The sequence below is a fragment of the Chiloscyllium plagiosum genome, unplaced genomic scaffold, assembly GCF_037043375.1.
Source record: "Chiloscyllium plagiosum isolate Xiang-an unplaced genomic scaffold, Cpla_swu_hap1 HiC_scaffold_11, whole genome shotgun sequence".
Lineage (NCBI taxonomy): Eukaryota > Metazoa > Chordata > Chondrichthyes > Orectolobiformes > Hemiscylliidae > Chiloscyllium > Chiloscyllium plagiosum.
Window position 1 is genome coordinate 84,138,700 of NW_028270149.1, and position 23,172 is coordinate 84,161,871.

Consider the following 23,172-nt stretch of genomic DNA (forward strand, 5'->3'; position numbering starts at 1 on the left):
AATCAGATTTATCTAGGATGACCGTCATTCTGCCTTTGTCTGCTGGTAGTATGATTATGTTCTTATCGTTTCTTAGTGATTTCAGTGCTTCCCTCTCCTTGGTGTTGAGGTTATGTGTTTGTATTTTCCTTATTATCATAGGTACAACAGTTTGTCTCACTGTTTGTTCTGTCAGTCCATTGTTCCTGAGTGTGCATTCTTGTGCTGCTAGGAAGTCTGCTGTCTTGGCGTCCCTGTGGTTGTAGTTGGAAGTGTTGGAAGGTGACTGACTTATGCACAAGGATTTCAGTATCAGCACGGATGTCACAATTGTTGACTCTTTCCTTAGGCATTCACGGGTGGTACTCTCAGGTTATTGGCAATAGTTCAGAACCTGGTTAGTATTTGTCACAGTGAAGGCAAGATACAAATCTTCCTAAATGTTTTCATAAGGTCATAGACTCAAGTCCCATACCAGAGACTTGGGCACACGGTTGACACATCAGTGCAGTACTGAGTCATAGAGATCTACAGCACAAAAGACCCGTCAGCCTGTCACATCTTCGTTGGTCAAAACAACCACCCAACTGTTCAAATCCCAATTTCCACCACTTGGTCTACCGCCTTGCCATTGCAATCGGTACAATACATTGGCAATAAATATTTCTGGAAGGGTTATGAGAGTTTCTGCCTCCAGCACCCTTACATGCAGTGAGTTGCAGACTCACACCGTTCACTGTGTGAAATTTGTTTCCTCACATCTCCTTTTAATTTCCTGCCCCTTGCTTTAAGTCTGTGCCCCTGGCCACTGATCCCTTCACCAAGGAGAAAGGTTTCTTCCCAACCACCATATCTGTGCCCCATATCATTTTATACATCACAATCTCCTCTGCTCCGATGAGAACGATCCGAGTCTGCTCAATCTCTCCATAACGGAAACTCTCCATCCCAGGCACCATCCTGGGAAATCTCCTCTGCACCCTCTCCAGTGCTATCATATTCCTCCTATTATGTGGATTCCAGAAATGCACACAATAATCAAGCTGGGACTAACCAATGTTTTGTACAGTTCCAGCATAACCTCCCTACTCCCATCATCCCTCTCAATCTTTTTGCTCTCCATTCTTTGTTTGTATTGTCTCAATCAGAAATGATGAGAATTCCTTGCAATGTTCCTGGGGGTATGCCACTGTCTTCCTGGAGTCCCTGGAAAGATGTATTGACTGTTGAAGATTCCTGGACTTGCGCCATGGTGGTGTCCCTGGGAGTGATATAGTGAATGCAGCTCCTTGGCAAAATGTCAGGTTTTCTGCAGTGTGCATCATTTTTCAGGGTTACTAAAGTGGAAAATTTACAAGAATGATGTTTGTACAGTTTATTCAAAGTGGCAGAATTGAGCCTGCACAACTTAGGTTTCACAATCACCTTGAACTAATTGAGAATAAAGGTTCTGATTCTGTCCTCTTACAGTAGGAAGTCAGTTTATTATCTGGGGTCATCGTTATGTGACCTTTTAGAGTTAATGATACCAAATAGTGAATTGCAACTCGAATAGAGAGTAGAATGCTCCTAACATGACTCTCTTCAAATAAAGGTAACTTGAGTTGACTTTCTCCTTCAGTGTTTGCATGCCATGGACATCTGTGTGATGGTCAACTTCCTACCAACAATCCTCAACCAGCTGCTCAAAATCCTCACCAAAACCAGCCAGAGCGATGTTGCAGTGAATTCTGCCAGGTAAAGCATTGGCAGGTTTCACACCCGCATGCTGGTTGTGTGTGTGTGTGTGTCTGGGTGTGTGTGTGTCTGCTCTCTGCGTGTGTGAAATCAAAGAGTCTTAGAGATGTACAGCACGGAAAGAGACCATTCGGTTTAACTCGTCCATGTCGACCAGATATCCCAACCCAATCTAATCCCATTTGCCAACACTTCACCCATATCCCTCTAAACCCTTCCTCTTCATATACCCATCCAGTTGCCTTTTAAATGGTGTAATTGTACCAGCCTCCACCACTTCCTCTAGCAGCTCATTCCATACACGCACCACTGTCTGCATGAAAAAGTTGCCCCTTGGGTCCCTTTTAAACGTAAACCTATGCCCTCTAGTTTTGGACTGGCCAACCCCAGGGAAATGCCCTTGTCTATTTATCTTTTCCATGCCCCTCATGATTTTACAAACCTCTATAAGGTCACTCCTCAGTCTCTGACACTCCAGGGAAAATAGCCCCAACCTATTCAGCCTCTCCCTATAGCTCAAACCCTACAACCCTGGCAACATCCTTGTTAATCTTTTCTGAGCCCTTTCAAGTTTCACAACATCCTTCCTACAGCAGGCAGACCTGAATCGCACACAGTATTCCAAACGTTGCCCAACCAATGTCCTGTACAGCTGCAACATGGACCCCCAACTCCTGTACTCAATGCACTGACCAATAAAGGCAAGCATACCAAACGTCTTCTTCACTATCCCATCTACCTGTAACTCTGCTTCTGTGTTGTGTGTGTTTTATGTGTGCATGCTGCTATTTGCATGTGAATGTGTTGTATGTATGTCTACACTGCTATCTGCACCCATAGAACATATAGCACAGGAACAGGCCCTTCAGCCCAGTGTGTCTGTGCCGACCATGATGCCATTTTAAATTCATCCCATCTGCCTTTATCCCTCTATGCTCTGCCTATATGTTTATCTGTTTAAATGCTAACATATCTGCTTCTACTGCCTCCCCTATGTTCCAGCTATCTACCGCCCTCTGCGTTTTAAAAAAAACCTTCCTTTGCACATTTCCTTTAAACTTTCCCTTGCCCACTTTAAACCTATGCCCTCTAGTATTTGATATTTCCACCCTGGTAAAAGATTCTGATTGTCCACCCTGTCCATGCATTCTCTTGCAAAAACAGTCCACGTTTGTCCAACCTCTCCTTATCGCCAACACACTCCAATCCAGCCAACATGCTAGTAAACCTCTTTAACACCCTCTCCAAAGCCACCACATCGTTCCTATAGTGTAGGGACCAGAACTGTATACAGTATCCAAATCTGGTTGAACTAAAGTTTTATACAGCTGCAACATGAATTGTCAACTTTTATACTCAAGTTGAAGACAAGTATGCTATTTGTCATCTTTGTCACTTTCAGGGAACTATAGCCTTGTACACCAATATCCCTCTGTATGTCAGTGCTCCTAAGGGTCCTGCCATTTATTGTATACCTTCCTCTTACATTTGACCTCCCAAGATGCATCACCTCTCAACTGTGTGAACGAAACTCCATCTGCCATTTCTCTACCCAGCTTTCCAACTGACTTATATCATGCTGTATCCTTGGACAACCTTCCTCGCTTTTCCACAACTCTGCCAATTTCATGTCATTGACAAACTTATTAATCAGACATTTTCATCCAAGTCATTTGTACATAACAAACAAAAAGGTCCCAGCACTGAATCCTTGTGGAACTTCATAGATTTCCAGTTAGAAAAACACCCCTTCACAACTATCTTCTCTCTTCTATGACCAAGTCAATTTTGTATCTAACTTAGCAACTCACTGTGGATCCTATGTGACTTAATCCTCTGGACCAGCCTAACATGAGGGACCTTGTCAATGGCCGTAGTAAAGTCCATGTAGGTAACCCATTGCCTCTCCTCATCCATCATCTTCATCACTTCCTTGAAAAACTCAGTCAAGTTGTGAGGCAAGATCTTCCCTTTACAAATCCATGCTGTCTATCCCAAATAAAACAATTCTTTTCCAAATGCAAGTAAATCTTGTCCCTGAGGATCTTTTCCAATAATTTCCCTACCATTGATACAAGGTTCAATGGCCTATAATTTCCTGGATTGTCCCTGTTGCCCTCTGTAAGCAAAAGAACAACATTGGCTATTCTCCAGTGTTCTGTGACCTCGTCTCTGGCTAAAAATCTCTGTCAAAGCCCTAGCAATCTCCTCCCTTGTTACCTTCATTATCAGACGTCACACGACACCAGGTTATAGTCCTACAGGTTATGGCCCCCTGATTAAGGAGCAGCGCTCCGAAAGCTTGTTATTTCAAATAAACATGTTGGACTACAACCTGGTGTTGTGCAGCTTCTGACTTTGTCCAACCCAGTCCAACGCCAGCACCTCCACATCATGGCTTCCTTCAATGTTGTGGGAGAGATCCCATCAGGCCCTGGGGACTTATCTAACTTAATATTTTTCAAGATACAAACACCACTTCTTTCTTAGTATCACTATGGCCTAGAATATCAACATATCCCTCCCTAATATTACTACCTTCCATGCTCTTCTATTTGTGAATACTGATGCAAAATATTCGTTATGGATCTCACCCACTTCCTCTGACTCCACACCTAACTTCCCTCTTTAGTGCTTGAGTGGACCTACCCTTTCCCTAGCTATCATCTTGCTTCTAATGTATGTGCAAGATGCCTGGGGATTTTCTTTAATCCTACTTGCCAAGGACATTACATGGCCCCTACAGCCCTCCTAATTCCTTGCTTAAGTTCTTTCCTGCTTGCTTGATATTTTTCAAGGGTCTTATCTGATTTCAATTTCCTAAACATTACGAATGTATCTTTTACCTTTGAACTAATCTTGCAGCATCTGGTCAGCCTGTGTTCCTGGATTTTGCCATCCTTCCCTTTCATCCTCACAGGAGCATGCTTCTCCTGAACTCTGATCAACTGGCCGTTAAGAGACTCCCATATGCCAGATGTGGACTTACCCTCAAACAGCCATCCTCAAATGACTGTTGCAATTCGCCTTCTCCCAATTTAGCACCACCTGAGGGTCAGTCTTATCCTTACCTATAACTTACAGAATAATGATCACTGTTCCCTAAATGCTGCCTCCTCTGAATCTTCCATCACCTGGCCAAGCTCAATTTCCAATGCAAGACCAAATACGTCCCTTTCTAGAGTTGGACTATCTATATCTCGCTTAAAGAAACCTTCCTGGATGCACCAAACAAATTTCGCCCCGTCTTAAGCCCCTGGAACAAAAGGAGTCTCAGTCCATTTTGGGGAAGTTAAAACCACCCATGAAAACAACCCTTTTTTTTGCGTCTTGCCATGGTCTGCTTACATATCTGTTCCTCTACCTCCCACTGGCTTTTGGGAGGTCCTACAGTATAACCCCATCATTTTGCACTCTTCCTACTCCTGAGCGCTACCCATGTGGCCTTGCTGGATGAGCCCTCCAAGATGTCCCCTCTTAGTACATTTGTGACATTCTTCTTAATCAGTAATGCAACTCCTCCACCCCTTTTACTTCCCTCTCAAGCACACCCGAAACATCTAAATCCTGGAAAGTTGAGCTGCTAGTCTTGCCCTTGTCTCAACCAAGTTTCTGGAATGGCACATATACTTATCCAGTCTCTTACCTTGATGTGTGTTAGAGTGTATAGATTTGCTACCCTTATATGTGTGTACACACTGCTATCTGATTGCATGTGTGTAATGTGAAACATTGATTCTGAAAGTTTATTGCACGTTTTGATTAGGGAGCCAGCAATGGCAAGGGGATTTCTCCTGTAGATTTGTTCATGGAAGGTCTGTTTTTACCCCTAAACAATTTATTTTCCACACCTCTCTTCCAGGGTAATAATATACATCGTGTCCAGATGTCATGAGGAGGGACTGGAGCACTATTTGCGATCGTACATCAAGGTATTTTGAAACCAAAACAGAAATAGCTGGAGAAACTCAGCAGGCCTGGCAGCATCTACGGAGAGTGAAACCCAGTTGAAGTTTCTTCTGACCAGACCCTCCTTCAGAACTGGAAAGAAGGGTCATTGGACTGGAAGCGTAGTCTCTGCTTTTTCTCTGCAGATACAGCCAGACCTGCTGAGCTTCCCCAGCAATTTCTGTCTTGGTTTCAGATTTCTATCTTTTTCTGCAGTTCTTCATTTTTATTATCAAGTTAGTTTACTTTTTCGAACTGTATTGAGTTGTGCAGAAGTCAGACGTTGCTGCAATTGTACTGTTCAATAAATCCAGAGTTTGCTTTAACAGTATATGTTGGTAGTGTCAGCATTGTAACAAACAGGTAACACCTGAATCATTGACAAGTGATCAGCTTCAGGCATTAAGCATGGATCAGTATCTCCGATCATACTGGGACTTCATGCGTTAATGTAAAAGAACATGTTGCAAGTTTTATTCCACTCCTGTCTCTTATCAGCAGCATTCAAGTGGTTGAGATTGTCATGTAAACTGCAGTCCCTCCACATGATGCCGGTCATGTCTGTGTCTATAATGGTCAGTCTAGCTTTGGCGTGGAGTTTTCCGTTGAGACATGATTCCCACATGTTTGAATCCTAAACTCAGCTGTGCTATTTGAACCAAAATTAGAGTGGTGCTGGAAAAGCACAGCAGGTCAGGCAGACCCATGGAGCAGGAAAATCGACATTTCAGGCAGGAGCCCTTCATCAGGAATCGAAACATCGATCTTCTTGCTCTTCGGATGCTGCCTGACCTGCTGTGCTTTTCCAGCACCACACTAATCTTGACTCTGATCTCCAGCATCTGCAGTCCTCACTTTCGCCTGCACTATTTGAACTCAGAGCTGAGCTGAAGAGATTCCAGTTTTTCTGGAGTAAGTGTGGGAAGTAGGAAGCTTTGGGGAAGGTGTGAATGCTCTTGAAAGATGGCCCCAGTCAACCAGCCTTCCTCAGGATTGAAGGACCCCCTGGCAGCAGAATTTCTGCCGCCTGGACATCCTGCCCGGCAGCTGGCTGTGTGGCCGGGAGCGGTGCCGCTAACGGGAGTGCTCCAGGGACTTCTGCAGGGATCGGAGACATATTCCTGGACTCGGGCACGGAGGGCGAGTAGATAGGAGGGATTAGTGACATATACACAGGGATGGCTTTCAGTATCCCCATCCCACCTCCTTCCCAATGCCAGGTCCCACAACGGGATTGGACGGGAAGGCAAAGTCGTGAAGCTGCCAATCAATCCAGGAGCCATCACCAGCTTATGGTGGGCTTTGAGATAATCGTGGCAGGTTTTGCCCTGTCAATGGGTGACTGTCATGTGGCCTTGCCCATGATGACCTGAGCCCCATCTCTTTGTTTCCCACCAGGGTTGGCCTGGATTAAATTGCCCCCCAGTGTCTGAAGCTGAGAAATGTTATGTTGTGGAGCTCATCGTTCACTGGCAGGTTCAGGGGTGGGAGGGAATCCAGCTTGCCGAGCCTCCCGGCTGATTTATTGCTCTCTTCAGTACGTTTTCAGGACTGACCAATACATGACCTCCGAAAACAAGACGACACACGGGGAACTGGCTCGGTCGCTCATCGCCATTCTGAAACAGTCTGCGGATTTTCTCACCATCAATAAACTGCTGAAGGTCTGTGCTTTCTGGTATCAGAACTGACAATGCAGCTACTCAGACATTTGCTCACCCTCCTTTAGTTAAGAAGTGTATAAAATCCATTAAGTCATCATTAACATGTGACTTACTTTGTTCTCCCCCTTCCCTTGACACTCTCTCTCTCTTCCCCCCACCGCCCTTGACTCTCTCGCTGTCCCCTTACTGTTGTCTCTCTCTCTCTCTCTCTCTCTCCCTGCCCTGACTCTCTCTCACTCACTCTCTCTCTCTCTCTGCCCTTGACACATGTGTACACACACACACACTGTCTGTCTGTCTATCTGTCTTTCTTGCTTTCTTTCTTTCTTTCTTGCTTTCTTTCTTTCTTGCTTTCTTGCTTTCTTTCTTTCTTTCTTTCTTTCTTTCTTTCTTTCTTGCCTTCTTTCTTGCTTTCTTTCTCTCGGAACAACGTCTGAGGCATGTGCACTATTCGTGTAGTGTGACCGATCTAGGCACATCAAGATCCCACATGTAGCAATTCGGTAATTTACCAGATAATCTATTTGAGTGCTGTTGATTGGGGGATGAATGTTGAGCAGGGCACTGGAGATAACTCCTTGTGCTTTTTCTCATAACAGGTGTGAGGTATTTTGCTTCCACTAATGTGCAAGCTGGGCACCAATTTTATATCTCATGCAAAACATAGCACCCTTGAGAGTAAAGCACGACCACAGTAATGGCCCTGGGAGGGCCTGCATGGGTTGTTCTGCTTGGCTGTCTGTAGTGCGAGTTGAAGAATGCCATGTACAGAAAAAAATCAAACACAACAAAAATGTCATCAATGTTACTCTCCATGTGTGCCTACCAAGTCAGGCTTCACTGTATCCAGTGAATTTAGGGCCTAGAGGCAGAAGAAGCACCACTTAGTCCAAGACTAACATGATAGCCATCAGTTATAACTGTGATCACTGGATACAGTGAAACCTGACTTGGTAGGCCCACATGGAGAGTAACATTGATGACATTTTTGTTGCGTTTTGATTTTTTCAGTACATTGATCTGGAAGTACTTTCTGTCGATGACATTTTTTTCTTTTGAAGCAATGCTACTAATTTAGAATGTAGTTAAAATGAAAATATCACAACTTATAATGGAAAATGCTGAATCCCACAGTGATCCTGGAATATGAGGTATCACCTTGCTAGTTAATGGGAGGACATTCTGATTGAAGATTTCAAAATTGTCATTGCTGGGATTTGAACTCATGACCACTGCCTTGTTAATCCAGTAAACTACCACTTAAACTACTGTACATTCACAGGGTTCTATGGCCCTGAACAAGAGCAGGGGAAGCTCAATCAGAGTTCTAGTTCCCGACTGCCATGTTGTGGAGGGAGTATGAACTGTGGTGATATTTATTAGCATTCTAGTGAAAAGTGGCCACTTTGGAGGGGTGATCTTAAGAAAACATCTAGGATATTTAAGGGGCTGGACAGGGTAAATGTTGAGAGAATTATTCACCTCATGGGAGAATCGAGGACCAGAGGGCATAATCTTAGAATAAAGGGGAGCCAATTTAAGACTGAATTGAGTATTTTTTTTCTCTGAGGGTTGAGAGTTTTTGGAACTCCTTGCCACAGAGAGCTGTGGGAGCAGAGTCCTTGTGTATAATTAAGATTGAAACAGGTAGCTTCCTGATCAGTCAGGGAAACCAAAGGCTATGGGGACAACATTGGAATTGGCTGTGAGGAGTGTCAGAACGGCCATGACCCTATTGTATGGTGGAGCAGGCTCAGGGTAAGGGGGGGGCGGGGGGGGGGTAGGGGTGAAGCAAATGGTCTATTCCTGTTCCTATTTCTTATGGAAAGTTAGTGTGCCCATGAAACAAGGCAACAAGAGTATGGAGACGCTGCCTGAGAATAAGGGATGAAATTAGATCACCAGTCAGACAGAACTCTTTCCTGAGTATTTTTTTCTTAACTTTTTAACTTCCAGCATTCATGGTTTTTCTTTGAACTGTTGATCAAGTCAATGGCCCAGTTCCTCATTGACAAGAACAAGCTAAAGGTAAGTCCAATCTCTTCGTCTCTTCACCCTTGGATTCACAAGGTGTGTTGTGGCATATAGAGTATAATTTCATAATTTCCTGTAAATGGCCAACATTTTGATAGAACCTTCACCAACTTGCTCACGGCGCATTGAGGCTGACAGGACTTTGGGTTTTATATGAAGAGCGATGAATACAGTGAAACACGCATCCCCACAGGAGGCTGAAGAAGTCACAAATGGAATACAGATGTTTGGTTTTGGACATCCCATTAGGGAAACGGTGTAGAGTCACCCAGAGACCCCGGGGAAGTATAAGATATACTTCCAGAGTCTTTCATTCACATTCCTAACTTTATTTTGTACATGCGTGAAACACAGGAAAGAAAGGCTTACATTTGGATAGCCTCTTTCAGGACATCCAGCTTTACAACCGTTGGCGTGCTTTTGAAGTGTTGGCACTGGGGAAAGTGGAAGAAATAATGTGATCTTGGGTCCTATGAGATACTCTTATGAGCCCTATGGGCACTTATAACCTTGAGGAAAAGATGTGAACTTTGAACTTCCGTGAAGAGCAGGGATGACATGACAAGATTTCAGGTTTAAGTTTTTTACTGTAACTGTACTGATAAAACACTTTTTATTGGCATTTTAGCATTTAAAATGCCGAGCTTTCTATTTAATCATTTATTATGTTTGATGTATAACTGTTTACAACCTGAAGTTGACAACACCTCTCTGAGTCTTGGAGACTGACAGTCTATCTACCATTAGCACGGATGCTTCCACCGTGTCCATTTGTGAGAACATTTTATGCCGCCTTCCTATTGAGACAACCTAAGCCCCTCTTTAATCTTTAACCATTAAAGTGTTTACTGCCAGCAAAATTCACAGCAGATCACGTGACTCTTTGTTTCTCATCTGCAATAAATCTGAGACACTTCAGATAGATAATGAAATAGTCATTCAGAACTTGAGTATTGCTGAAATGTGGCATTTTCAGCAATACTTTCTATGAAATCTTGTGATTCAGAAGCTGATGAATACTTCATGCGAAATGCCTGAATAATTTAATGTTAATTGTGAAAAAAAAACAAGTCTTTGGCTGCATCTCCTTGAACATGATAGTTCCATTAATTGATCTGTTTACAGCTCCCCAGGACTCAGAGGTTTCCGGACTGCTTCCAGCATACTGTGCAGTCCCTTCTCCTTGCAATAATTCCTCATGTAAACTTGCGGTACTCGGAGATTCCGGAGGAATCTAGGAGTGTGAATATCAACTGGGCTCATTTCATGAAGGTCAGTAGGTAGAAAATTGGTGCAAAGTTATTCAAAGGTTATAACAAAACGACAATCTTGATGGATCCAAAGTGCCTATTAATAAAGTCTTCTCACAGAGGTAGAGATTTTTTGTAGCACTGATTCAACTCATACTTTGGGCTTTTTGAGTGTGTCTTTGTTCAAGTATATCAGTACTTGTTATCTTTGCTTGCTTGTTAGAAGATCAGGAGATATTTATGGATAAGAAATGCTACTCAATCCATTTTTATCTGATGTGTTTGTATCAGTTTTGTTCTCATCTCCCATTTTCCAACATGATCCTTTGAATTGCTTTCTTCAGTGATTACAGAGCTTTCCTCTGCTATGGTCCTTCAGAGTCCATTCTACAGGCAGAATCTTCTCGGCGCAATGGCTGACATTGGGAGAATTATCAAACCACCATGTCTCCTCTTTCAGGGAAACTCTATCACATATTCAGGCCAGCTTTCCCTCAGGACAAATATCCTGTCACCCACCAGCCCTATGGGCTGCCAGTCAATTAGACAATGGTAGTTCCATGGTTCTTAACAGCACCACTGGGAGACTGTGGCCTTTGCTGGTATTACACCTACTCAGGGCCTCGGATCATAGAGGTCGTGAATGATGGTGGGAAAAAGGTTCATGGGGCAAGGGAATGTGTTGAGAAAGGTCAGTAGCAAGGATGGGTGCAGTGGTTGTCAGCGAGCCCCACCTATTTACACTGACTGAGTTCTGTATCCAGGCACTGATTATCTTTGCGCAAGGGGGACACACTCCCAGGAGCTAGGAGTTACCCTCATAGGTTTTGCTGCTATGCTCCAAGTCTTTCACTGACGTAATACCAGCTGCACTGGGATGAGCTGCAGAAGTTGACATTAATTAGCTTTCAATGGCCTCAGTTACTGATTTGAGCGGGTGCTGGGGGTGGAGGCTGTTCTCATGACTTAATAATCTCAATGTTCTTAATTCAACAGCGGAGCTTAACATTGATGAACAGAGGGTTTATTTTCAACCTAATAAATGACTACATTAGCTGTTTCCCTCCCAAGGATCCCAAGGTGAACTTTTCTCTTTATTCTCATGATCTTTTTCAAGAAGTAGTTACTCTAGTTGTCTTTGTATTACTCTGGGCCATTGAAACAAAAAAAAACTATGCCTCTCCACAGTGCCTTTCAAGACCGTAGGAAATCCAAGGTGCTTTAGATACTTTGAGATCTTGGAGACGATTTGTAGCTCAGGTTGTGGATCAGATTGTGGGTTTGCTCGCTGAGCTGGTCGGTTTGTTTTCAGATGTTTCGTCATCATGCTAGGTAACATCATCAGTGAGCCTCCGGTGAAGCACTGGCGTTCTGTGCCGCTTGTTATTTCTGTGTCTTGTTCTGTTGTGGTGGGTGATGTCATTTCCAGTTCTGTTTCTGCAACATTGGTAAATGGGGTCCAAAGCTATATGTTTGTAAATGGAGTTCCGGTTTGAATGCCAGGTCTCGAGGAATTGCCATGTCTATCGTTGTTTAGCCTGTCCCAGGGTGGATACATTGGTCCAGTTGAACTGGTGTTCCTGTTCATCTGTGTGTATGGATGTCAGTGCAGGTTGGTCATGTCTTTTGGTGGTTAGTTGGTGTTCATGTATCCTGGTGGCTAGCTTCCTGCCTGTCTGTCCAACATAATGTTTGTTGCAGTCCTTGCAGGGTATTTTGTTTATTATATTCATTCTGCTGGCTGTAGATATGGGGTCCTTTAAATTCGTCAGGAGTCTCTTTGGTGCGGTGGTAGGTTTGTGGGCCACCATGATGCCGAGGGGCCGGAGTAATCTGGTGGCCATCTCTGAAATGTCTTTGATGTATGGTGGAGTGGCTAGAATCTCTGGGCATGTTCTGTCTTCCTGTTTAGGTCTGTTGTGCAGGAATCGGTGAACTGAGCTTATTGGGTAACCGTTGTTCCTGATTTATGTTGTATAGGTGTTTCTCCTCGGCTTCTCATAGTTCCAATGTGCTGCAGCGTTTTGTGGCTCATTTGAGTAGTACCCTGATGCAGCTCCGTTTGCTGGGATAGATGCTTCTGTAGTTGCATATCTGGTCAATGTGTGTCGCTTTCCTGTAGACACTGGGCTGCAGTTCTCCATTCTACCATGACGTCCAAGAAAGGGAGTCGGTTAGTGTTCTCTTCCTCTTTGATAAACTTTATATTAGTCGGGATGTTTTTTATGTGTATGTGGATATCTTCTAGTTTGTCACGTTTCATAATGATAAAGGTGTCATCCACATAGCGGACGCAAAGTTTGGGCTGGATCGTGGCAAGGGTTGTTCGTTCTAAACTCTGCATAACTACTTCCGCTATAAGTCCTGATATAGATAATCCCATAAGCATCCCATTGTTTTGTCTGTATATCTTGTCATTGAAGGTGAAGTGGGTTGTGAGCCACAGATCTAGGATTTGAGGGTGCTGTCCTCGCTGATGGACTTGGTGCTGTCAAGTATTTTGTCCTTGATTTGTCTGGCAGTGAGGCCAGTGTTTCTTTGGCAAGAGTGATGATTACGGCTGTTATGTCAAAGGAGACCATGACCTTATCATCCTCTATCTTGATGCGTTTGATGTTAAAGAATTCCTGGGTGGAGTGGATATTTCAGTTCAGGTGTTTCAGTTTGCGTTGCAGTTCCTTTGCTAGTCTGTATGTCGGTGTACCAGGAAGTGAGACTATGGTTCTGAGGGGAATCCCTTGTTTGTGTACCTTTGGTAATCCATAGAAATGGGGTATGGTTTCATTCTTTGGAGCTCTGTCATGTTAATTTTCCACCAGCTCAGCAAGCAAACTGACAACCTGCTTTCAGATATGTTCACATATTTTAGAAGTTCACATATTTTATAATTAACATTGTAATGTAGGAAGCACATAATTAACGTTCTGGCAGCAGCTGTGGAGAGAGATAGAGGAGCAGAGTTAATGTTCGAGTCTGGTATGACTCTTTTTTGAAACGTACTGATGAAGATTGATATTCGACTCAAAACATTGATTGTTTCTGACTCCACAGATGCTGCCAGACCTGCTCAGTCTCTCCAACATTTTCTGTTCTCATTTCACATTTCCAGCACCATCGGCATACTTTTATTTTAGAAGCCAGATAGCCAATTTACACACACAAATCCCACAAGCTGTAATAATGGGGGAGTTAATCTGGTTCAGTGATGTTGATTAGGCATTATTATTCTCCATATCACGTAAGTGAATACACCTGCTCTTCCTTTTTAAATCATTGACACCCAAGTTGATAGGCTTATTAAGAAGGCATACAGTGTGTTAGCTTTTATTGGTAGAGGGATTGAGTTTTGGAGCCATGAGATGTTACAGCAGTATTAAACTCTGGTGCGGCCACACTTGGAGTATTGCATACAGTTCTGGTCACCGCATTGTAGGAATGATGTAGAAGCATTGGAAAGGGTGCAGAGGAGATTTACTAGGATGTTGCCTGATATGGAGGCAAGGTCTTATTGGACTACAACCCAGTGTTGTGTGAATTTTGACTTTGTACACATTTGTAAGTGCTGCAATCCCTCAGCCCTGCACCCGAGTGTCAGTGTACAGTCTCAGCTCAAATGAGTGGAATCGTGAGGGAACACCCCTTAACACCCCCACCCCTGACACTAAATTAGACTCGGCAGGATTGAGGTTCATAAGGAGGAGGTGGGTTAGCAATTTTGGAAAGTGTGAAAATACAGGAATGGTGCCAGAAGACTGGAGGAGAGCAAACATTGTCCCCTTGTTCAAGAAGGGGAGTAGAGACAACCCTGGTAATTATAGACCAGTGAACCTTACTTCAGTTGTGGGTAAAGTGGTAGAAAGGATTATAAGAGGTAGGATTTTTAATCATCTAGAAAGGAATAATCAACACGGTTTAGTGAAGGCAAGGTCATGCCTCACAAACCTTAGAGTTCTTTGAGAAGGTGACCATACAGGTGTATGAAGGTAAAACAGTTGGTGTGGTGTATATGGATTTCAGTAAGGTTTGATAAGGTTCACCATGGTAGGCTATTGCACAAAATACAGAGACATGAGATTGAGGGTGATTTAGCGGTTTGGATCAGAACTTAGCTGGCTGAAAGAAGACAGAGGGTGGTGGTTGATGGGAAATGTTCTTCCTGGAGTTCAGTTACCAGTGGTGTGGCGCACGGATCTGTTTTGAAGCCACTGCTGTTTGTCATCTTTATAAATGGCCTGGATGAGAGTGTAGAAGGATGGGTTAGTAAATTTGCAGATGACACTAAGGGTGGTGGAGTTGTGGATAGTGCTGAAGGATGTTGCAGGTTACAGAGGGACATAGATAAGCTGCAGAGCTGGGCTGAGAGGTGGCAAATGGAGCTTAATGCAGAAAAGCGTGAGGTGATTCACTTTGGAAGGAGCAACAGGAATACAGAGTACTGGGCTAATGGTAAGATTCTTGGTAGTGTAAATGAGCAGAGAGATCTTAGTGTCCAACTGCATAGATCTCTGAAAGTTGCCACCCAGGTTGATATGGTTGTTAAGGAGGAGTACCATGTAGCCACCTTGGTAAAGGGATTGAGGTTTGCAACCATGAGGTCATGCTGCAGCTGTACATAACTCTGGTGCGGCCGCACTTGGTGTATTGCATACAGTTCTAGTCGCTGCATTTTCGGAAGGATGTGGAAGCATTGGAAAGGTTGCAGAGGAGATTTACTAGGATGCTGCATGGTATGGAGAGAAGGTCTTATGAGGAAAGGCTGAGGGACTTGAAGCTGTTTTCGTTAGAGAGAAGAAGGTTAAGAGATGACCTAATAGAGACATTCAAAATGATCAGAGGATTAGGAAGGGTGAACAGTGAAAGCCTTTTTCCTCGGACAGTGATGGCTAGTACAAGGGGACATAGCTTTAAATTGAGGGGTGATAGCTATAGGACAGATGTAAGAGGTAGTTTCTTTACTCAGAGAGTAGTAAGGGCATGGAATGTCCTGTCTGCAACAGTAGTGGACTTGCTGACTTTAAGGGCATTTAAATGGTCATTAGATAAACATATGGATGAAAATGGAATCGTGTAGGTTAGTTAGAGGACCGAAGGGCCTGTATTATGCTGTTATGTTCTATAGTTCTATCTATTATACTCCTCGGTGATCTGATGTAGAGGGAGGAGTATGACTGCTGGAAGAGCTGATGACATTAGTGGTTCAGCAGTGTTTTTGAGTCAGACAGTATAAGGGAATTTAATGGTTTATTCTTATTAGTCAGGTATGTGTTTGATATCAATTGAGATGTTTCACTCTGTTAGACTGTCACTTCCTTGAATTTCATGATATTAATGCTGTCTATTTAAGAGGCAGAGGGGAGTATCCCATTAGAAAAAAAAAGAGGATATTGTTGATATACTAACAAAATATGTGGGAGAAGGCAAGGTTCTGCTTTCCAACAGCACTGTTTCTGACCTCAGGATATCCTGAAGTGCTCTTTGAGGGCAGTCATTCCAAAATGTCATGATGTCTTTCACATTCACCATCAGAGGGCAGACTTTCAACGTGTCATCTGAAATCCATCAACAGCACAGCACTCAGCTTCCATTGTAAAGTCTGTGTGGTTAGGTTCCCGAATCAAGGCTGATAGCCTAAAGGCAAGACTATGTTGCAATAATGCATCGTGTATCAGCTCCAATTTGTTCCTGCTAACTCTTCAGCACAGTTTTTTAGATTAGATTAGAACCCCTACAGTGTGGAAACAGGCCCTTTGGCTCAACAAGTCCACACCGACCTTCCAAAGAATAACCCACCCAGACCCATTTCCTTCTGACTAATGCACCTCCACACTATGGACAGTTTAGCATGGCCAATTCACCTAACCTGCACATCTCTGGAATGTGGGAGGAAAGCAGAGCACCCAGAGGAAACCCACTCAGACACTGGGAGAATGTGCAAACATTCATACAGACAGTCGCCCCAGGCTGGAATCGAACCCGGGGTCCCTGGTGCTGTGAGGCAGCAGTGCTAACCACTGAGCCACTGTGCTGCCCATAAAGTTCTTTTGCTATTTCATTAAGTTATGCAGTAACTGATTTGGCCTCTCCTCAAGAGAAACAAACTATGTGACAAACTCCAGCGTGAAGACCCCCGAGCTGATACACCCCATTGTTGCAGGAAAGTGCCAGAAATTGAACCATTAAAGAAGAGCAGCAGTAACATCAGAATAAATTCAGGGCCTTTAACTTTAAACAGTTTGGTTCATCTTTGAAAACAGACCATTAATAGGTTCATTCACTCTTTTTAATGCTCTGCCTGTCACCATCTCACTCCCAACAGGCACTCACAGAATACAAGCTGGATTTCCTGCACATAGTCTGCTATCACGAGCACTTCATTCCTTTGAATTTGCCGATGTCCTTTGCGAGGAGCAGGCTGCAGCGGATCCAAGGTATACTGAGCGGCATTAGCTCTTTATCAATCCTTAGGGATTTGATCACCTCTCTGGTTTGGAGAGGCAACTTCGGTTTATCCCCAGAAGACCAGTCCCTTCTGGATTTCAGAACAGTTTGGTTGGGAATATTAAGTGTGCATCTGTGCACAATGGATACGTTTCTACATAGGAGAAAGTGAGGACTGCAGATGCTGGAGATCAGAGTCAAGAGAGTGGTGCTGGAAAAGTACGGCAGGTTAGGCAGTATCTGAGGAGCAGGAGAGCCGACGTTTCGCGCAAAAGCCCTCTATGCCCAAAACGTCGATTCTCCTGCTCCTCGGATACTGCCTGACCGGCTGTGCTTTTCCAGTACCCCACCCCCTCAAATTTCTACATAGTTAAAATATGTATCAATTTGATATCTGAAGTGTGTGCATGCACACACATGGGGACAGCTGTAACCCGAGGTATTGAGATACAATTTGGCAAATCCGGTATAAAAGTTTTGCTTCCATTGGCCACTAACTTCATTCTGCTGTTAGATCTCTATCTAACCTGCTTCTCTACCTCATTTGCAACCTCCCCATCCTGGCCTCCTGAATATCTGTGGCTCTGGAGGATGAAAAGAAGTCCAATCCCAAGGAATGAAGGGAACGTTTTGGGATCTGTTGAGGTGATGAAGCTTGAATGGTTTACAAGTGTCTGTGGTAGCAATCACCCTTGAAGGCACCTTTATAGATATGGAATCCCTTCTATATGGAAACAGGCCCACACCGATCCTCCGAAGAGTAACCCACCCAGACCCATTACCCTACATTTGCCCTGACTAATACACCTAACCTACACATCTCTGAACACTATGGGCAATTTAGCATTGCCAATTCACCTAACCTGCATGTCTTTGGATTGTGGGAGGAAACCGGAGGAAGCCCACATAGGCACGGGGAGAATGTGCAAATTCCACACAGATAGTTGCCCGAGGCAGGAATCCAACCCGAGTCCCTGGCTCTGTGAGGCAGCAGTGCTAACCACTGAGCCACTGTGTCACCCCACGGTGAGTAGGGATGCTGTATTTATCCTTTTTGATAGGAACAGGATTAAATCTCTCAATTCCCAGAAGAAAAACCAGTAACACTTGTGAGTAAGAGATATTAGTCCAACTGGTGCACTTCAAGGTGAGGGTCCAGGATGATCAGTATGCCCATTTCTAAGCACAATTTTTAAAAAAAATATCTTTTCCCGCTCTGAGTGAGTTTCTACAGCATTGACTCATGGAGGTGATCCTTTGTATCACAACAGAGAGAAGTAGGAGACAGTGGAATGACGTGAAGTGTACATATTAGAATAGGAATCTGCTTTTACAAGTCTTGTTGATTCTGGCATGGGATGGGGAGAGATGAATCTTTGAAAGGCTTACAACAGAAAGGCTGACTGGGGTGAGGTTAAATATGGAGGTAGTTTTCTCTAAAATAAGTTTTACACAGAACTTGGACACTCAGTAATGTAATATCTAATCTGATCTCAATCTAATCTAAATCACACCAGGTATATTGTGTTTGTCCAATCATTGACTTTGATGCAGCAGTATTTCTCAATGGGAATGGGCCTTGTTTGAGGGTACAGTTCTTAAACATATACATTTTAAGGATAAATTGGATTTATTAACTGTTCCTGGTAATTGAAATTTGTCTGGCTCTTGCGTTTCTTCTATCATGCTAAATTTTAAAATTGACACCCTTAGGGCTTTGAGAATGTTAAAATACTGGCAATGCCAAAATCTGGGTATCTTGCAGTTGAATTCTCATTCAATGTCTTATTCTAATACATCACTAGGATACCTGTGCAATGGCAGTATCCATCATACTGAAGAGCTGCAGTGCCAAATCAGCAGTGTAATGGGGAAAATAACAGGACCGTGAGATTCAGCCCTTGTTCAGTGGTGATTTTTGATTTAATTTGGACGCAAAATGCTATATTTAGGAAAATCAGTTGGTGAAGGATAGAACTGGAAGTGAGTTTTAGTGAGGCAAACATTTACTTACTGAGTGAATGCACCTCCTGACTCAATTACTACTCGCCTATCCAACCATGTTTTTAAAGAGAGTCTTGCCCCCTTGTCTTACCTGTAGATCTGCAGTTGGAGTGCACCCTTACTGAAGACTTCTGCAAGAATCATTTCCTTGTGGGCCTTCTCCTGAGGGAATTAGCCACTGCACTGAATGAGTCTCGGGACATTCGACATGAAGCGATAGCTATTGTCAAGAGCCTGATGATGAAACATGCGTTCGATGACCGATACTCACACAAGGTATGACAGCAGCAGTTATTTTCATTGACCAAACTGCCATCCAGGGGCGTTTGCATTACACATGCAGGTAGAGAGCACACCATGGATGAGGATTGTAATTACATGGGGGTTAAGGCAGGTACAGCTCTCATCCTTGGAACACTGATACCATGCGATTAGTACACAGTCTGACTCTGGGCTTATGTGCCAACAATGGAGATACCATTTCTGAGTCAGCCTACAGCAGAACAGTGAAAGGGTTATTCAAAATGGAATTGGGGGGGCGTAGAGGCTCAACATGTTCCCTTTAGCGTGAAATGCAGGAGCAGTAAGCTCCAAGAATCCTGGACATCTTAGAATATTCAGGATTGGATTAGAAGGAAAAGAGAGTCATAAGGAGCAGGTTAACGGACATTGTAGTGAAATATGGCGAGTGCAAAGAGGGCCATAAGCAACCAGGAGAGCAAAGAGGGTGTAAGAAAAAATACTGGCATGTAAGATTAGGAAGATATTCTGTTGGTGTATTATGGGGAAGAGGATAATCAGGGAAAGAGTAGGCCTATTGAGGAACTAGGGGGAATATCTATGCGTGGAACCAGAGGACTTAGGTAGGTATTTAAATGAGTGCTTCACATCTGCCTTCACTTGGGCAAAGGAGGATATAGCTACAGAATCCAGGGAGCTTCTTGAGCAGTTTGACATAAGGAGTGAGGAGGTATTGATAATTTTGGTGGGCTGAAAAGTGGACCAATCCCCACATTTGGCTGTATTGTGTCCGAGACTGCTGAAATTCCAGAGGCTCTGAACGAACTATTTAGTTTCTCTCTGGATACAGGGGAGATTTCAGGGGATTGGACAGCAGCTGATGCAGTTCCTCTTCACAAGAAAGGTGTTGGAGGTAAACAGAAAAGTGACGTACACATCAGTGGGAGGGAAATTTCTGAAAAGAGTGAATTAATTTCCACTTAGAAAGGCAAGGTGCGATCAGGATTAGTTAGCATGCCTTTGTCAGAAACAAGTCATGCCTAACAAATTTGAATTTTTCAAGATGACCAGGTATGTGGATGAGGCTACCACAGTTGGTTTTGTTTATATTGGTTTCAGCACAACCTTTGACAAGGTCCCGCGTTGGGTGACTGAAAAAGCAGCTAACATCACATGGCATCCAGGGTAACTTGGCAAGTTGGGTCCAAAATTGGCTTCATGGTAGGAGACAGAATGGTGGGCAAAGGCTGTCATGTGACTGAGGACCAGCGTCCAGAGGGATTGGTGCTGGGTCCCTTATCGTTCGTGATATGTATAAACAATTGATAGGAGTTGGGGAGGTGGGGGTGTACGATATGTTTGCTGATAACACAAAAATTGGCTGAGTGGTTGACAGTGAGGAAGAAGGTCTTAGATTACAGGAGGCTATAGACAGGTTGGTCAAATGGTCAGATCAGTGGCAGATGGAATTTAACCCTGATAAATGTGAGGTGATGTAGAAGGAACAAGACAGGTGAGTACTGAATGAACGGCAAGGCACTAGGGAACTCTCAGGAGCAGAGGGATCTTGTGTTTGTCCACAGATCCCTGACGATGGCAGGACAGGTTAATACGGTAGACAATGAATAAAGGAAGCTTCCCTTTATCGGTCACGGCATAGATTATAAGATCAGGGAGTTACGTTGGAGCTTTACAGAACTTTGGTTAGACCAGGTTGGAGTACTGTGTACAGTTCTTGTCATCACAATATAGGAAGGATGTGACTGCATTGGAGTTAGTGCCGAGGAGATTCACTGGGAGGTTGCCTGGGCGAGAGCATTTCAGTGATGAAAAGAGGCTGGATAAACTGAGGATGGTTTCTTTGGGGCAGAGAAGATTTAGGGGAGACCTAATAGAAGTCTGTAGATTATGCAGGTCATTGAAAGGATGAGTATAAAGCAGGGTTTCCCCTGAGTTAAAGCATCAAGAGGGGCATGATTTTGAAGGGAAGGTGGGGGGGGTGCGGGGCGGGAAAGTTCAGAGGAGATTTAAGGAAACCTTTTGTCACCCAGAGAGTTTTTAGGAACCTGGCTTGCAGTACCTGGGAGAATGGTTGAGGTGGAAATCTCTCAATTTTAAAAAATAAAATGCTTGAATGAGCACTTGAAGTGTCATAACATTGAAGGTTGTAAACCTGGTGTTGGAAGGTGGGGCTAATGTAGATTTAGAGTAGTCTTTGGCAGTGCAGACTTGATGAACCAAAGGGCCTCTTCTGCACAGTCTGATTCTTTAATATATTACAGCAGTTAGTTGGTAATGTGGTTAGTATGCAATCATTTTACATAGAACATTACAGCGCAGTACAGGCCCTTCGGCCCTCGATGTTGCACCGACCTGTGGAACCAATCTGAAGCCTATCTAACCTACACTATTCCATTTTCATCCAAATATTTATCCAATGCCCTTAAAGTTAGCGAGTCTAACACAGTTACAGGCAGTGCGTTCCATGCCCCTACTACTCTGAGTAAAGAAATTGAGTAAAGATATGTGTCCTATATCTATCACCCCTCAATTTAAAGCTACGGCCCCTCATGGTAGTCATCACCATCTGAGGAAACAGGCTCTCGCCGCCCATCCTATCTAATCCTCTGATTATCTTATATGTCTCGATAAAGTCACCTATCAACCTCCTTCTCTCTAACAAAAACAGCCTCAAGTCCCTCAGTCTTTCCTCAGAAGACCTTCCTTCCATATCAGGCAATATCCCAGTAAATCTCCTCTGCACCCTTTCCAAAGCTTCTACATCCTTCCTATAACGGGCGGCATGGTGGCACAGTGGTTAGCACTGCTGCCTCACAAAGCCAGAGACCCGGGTTCAATTCCCGCCTCAGGCGACTGACTGTGTGGAGTTTGCACGTTCTCCCCGTGTCTGCGTGGGTTTCCTCCGGGTGCTCCGGTTTCCTCCCACAGTCCAAAAGATGTGCAGGGTCAGGTGAATTGGCCATGCTAAATTACCCGTAGTGTTAGGTAATGGGTAAATGTAGGGGTATGGGTGGGTTTCGCTTCGGCGGGTCAGTGTGGACTTGTTGGGCCGAAGGGCCTGTTTCCACACTGTAAGTAATCTAATCTAATCTAATGTGGTGACCAGAACTGTATGCAATACTTTAAGTGTGACCACACCAGAGTTTTGTACAGCTGTGTGTAGCTTTTGTGGAGCTTTGTATAATTTGTCCTAACAAGAGCCTGTGCTAACTAGTAGTAAAATTGGCCAGCATCAATGTGGATCGATGATTGAAAAATCATGTTGGACAAGCATGTGAGAATTGTATGAGGATATTACTTGTGGCAGTGAAGATGATTCTGAAAAAGGGACCCAAACATTGACTCCATCTTCTCTCCACAGATGCTGCCAGGCCTGCTAAGTTTTTCTATTTTTGTAGGAATGACTGTGTCATTCTGTGCCAAGCTGTTACTAATGGGTACCACAAAGATCAGTGCTAGGGTCACAGTCCTTCACATTCTAAAAGTATTCTTTGGATGTGGGGACAGATTTCGATATTTTAAAATTTACTGATGACATGAAACTAGGTAGAACTATAAGGCCTACAGATGCAAGGAAGTTTTAAGAAGACTTGGAATTGCTAAGAGCATGGGCAGGAATATGGCAGCTGTACTATAATATGATAAATGTGTAGTTATTCACTTGGGGAGGAAAGCAGAGAGGCAGCGTCTCTTTTAACAGTGAGAAGTTGGAGCTAAGCATCCTTCTTCATGAGTCAGCAAATACCAACACGAAGGTACAATAATCCACGTGGATGGCAAGTATCATGTTGGCCTTCATCTTGAGAGGAGGAAATACCTCTTGCCACAATTGTCATTGAGTCAAAGAAGAACAAAGA

At 43.8% G+C, this 23,172-nt stretch overlaps 1 protein-coding gene across 4 annotated transcripts in view; it reads left to right on the forward strand.

The window, feature by feature from the left end:
- Window positions 1-23,172, forward strand: part of LOC122557068 (dedicator of cytokinesis protein 11) — a 291,784-nt gene that overhangs the window by 161,051 nt on the left and 107,561 nt on the right. For all 4 annotated transcript variants that reach the window (XM_087992257.1, XM_043704343.2, XM_087992256.1 and 1 more), the window contains exons 24-31: window positions 1,601-1,716; window positions 5,579-5,648; window positions 7,203-7,328; window positions 9,285-9,356; window positions 10,488-10,634; window positions 11,609-11,692; window positions 16,929-17,040; window positions 19,152-19,330. In XM_087992257.1, coding sequence (XP_087848383.1) covers window positions 1,601-1,716; window positions 5,579-5,648; window positions 7,203-7,328; window positions 9,285-9,356; window positions 10,488-10,634; window positions 11,609-11,692; window positions 16,929-17,040; window positions 19,152-19,330 — 906 coding nt within the window. The remainder of the gene's footprint in view (window positions 1-1,600; window positions 1,717-5,578; window positions 5,649-7,202; window positions 7,329-9,284; window positions 9,357-10,487; window positions 10,635-11,608; window positions 11,693-16,928; window positions 17,041-19,151; window positions 19,331-23,172) is intronic.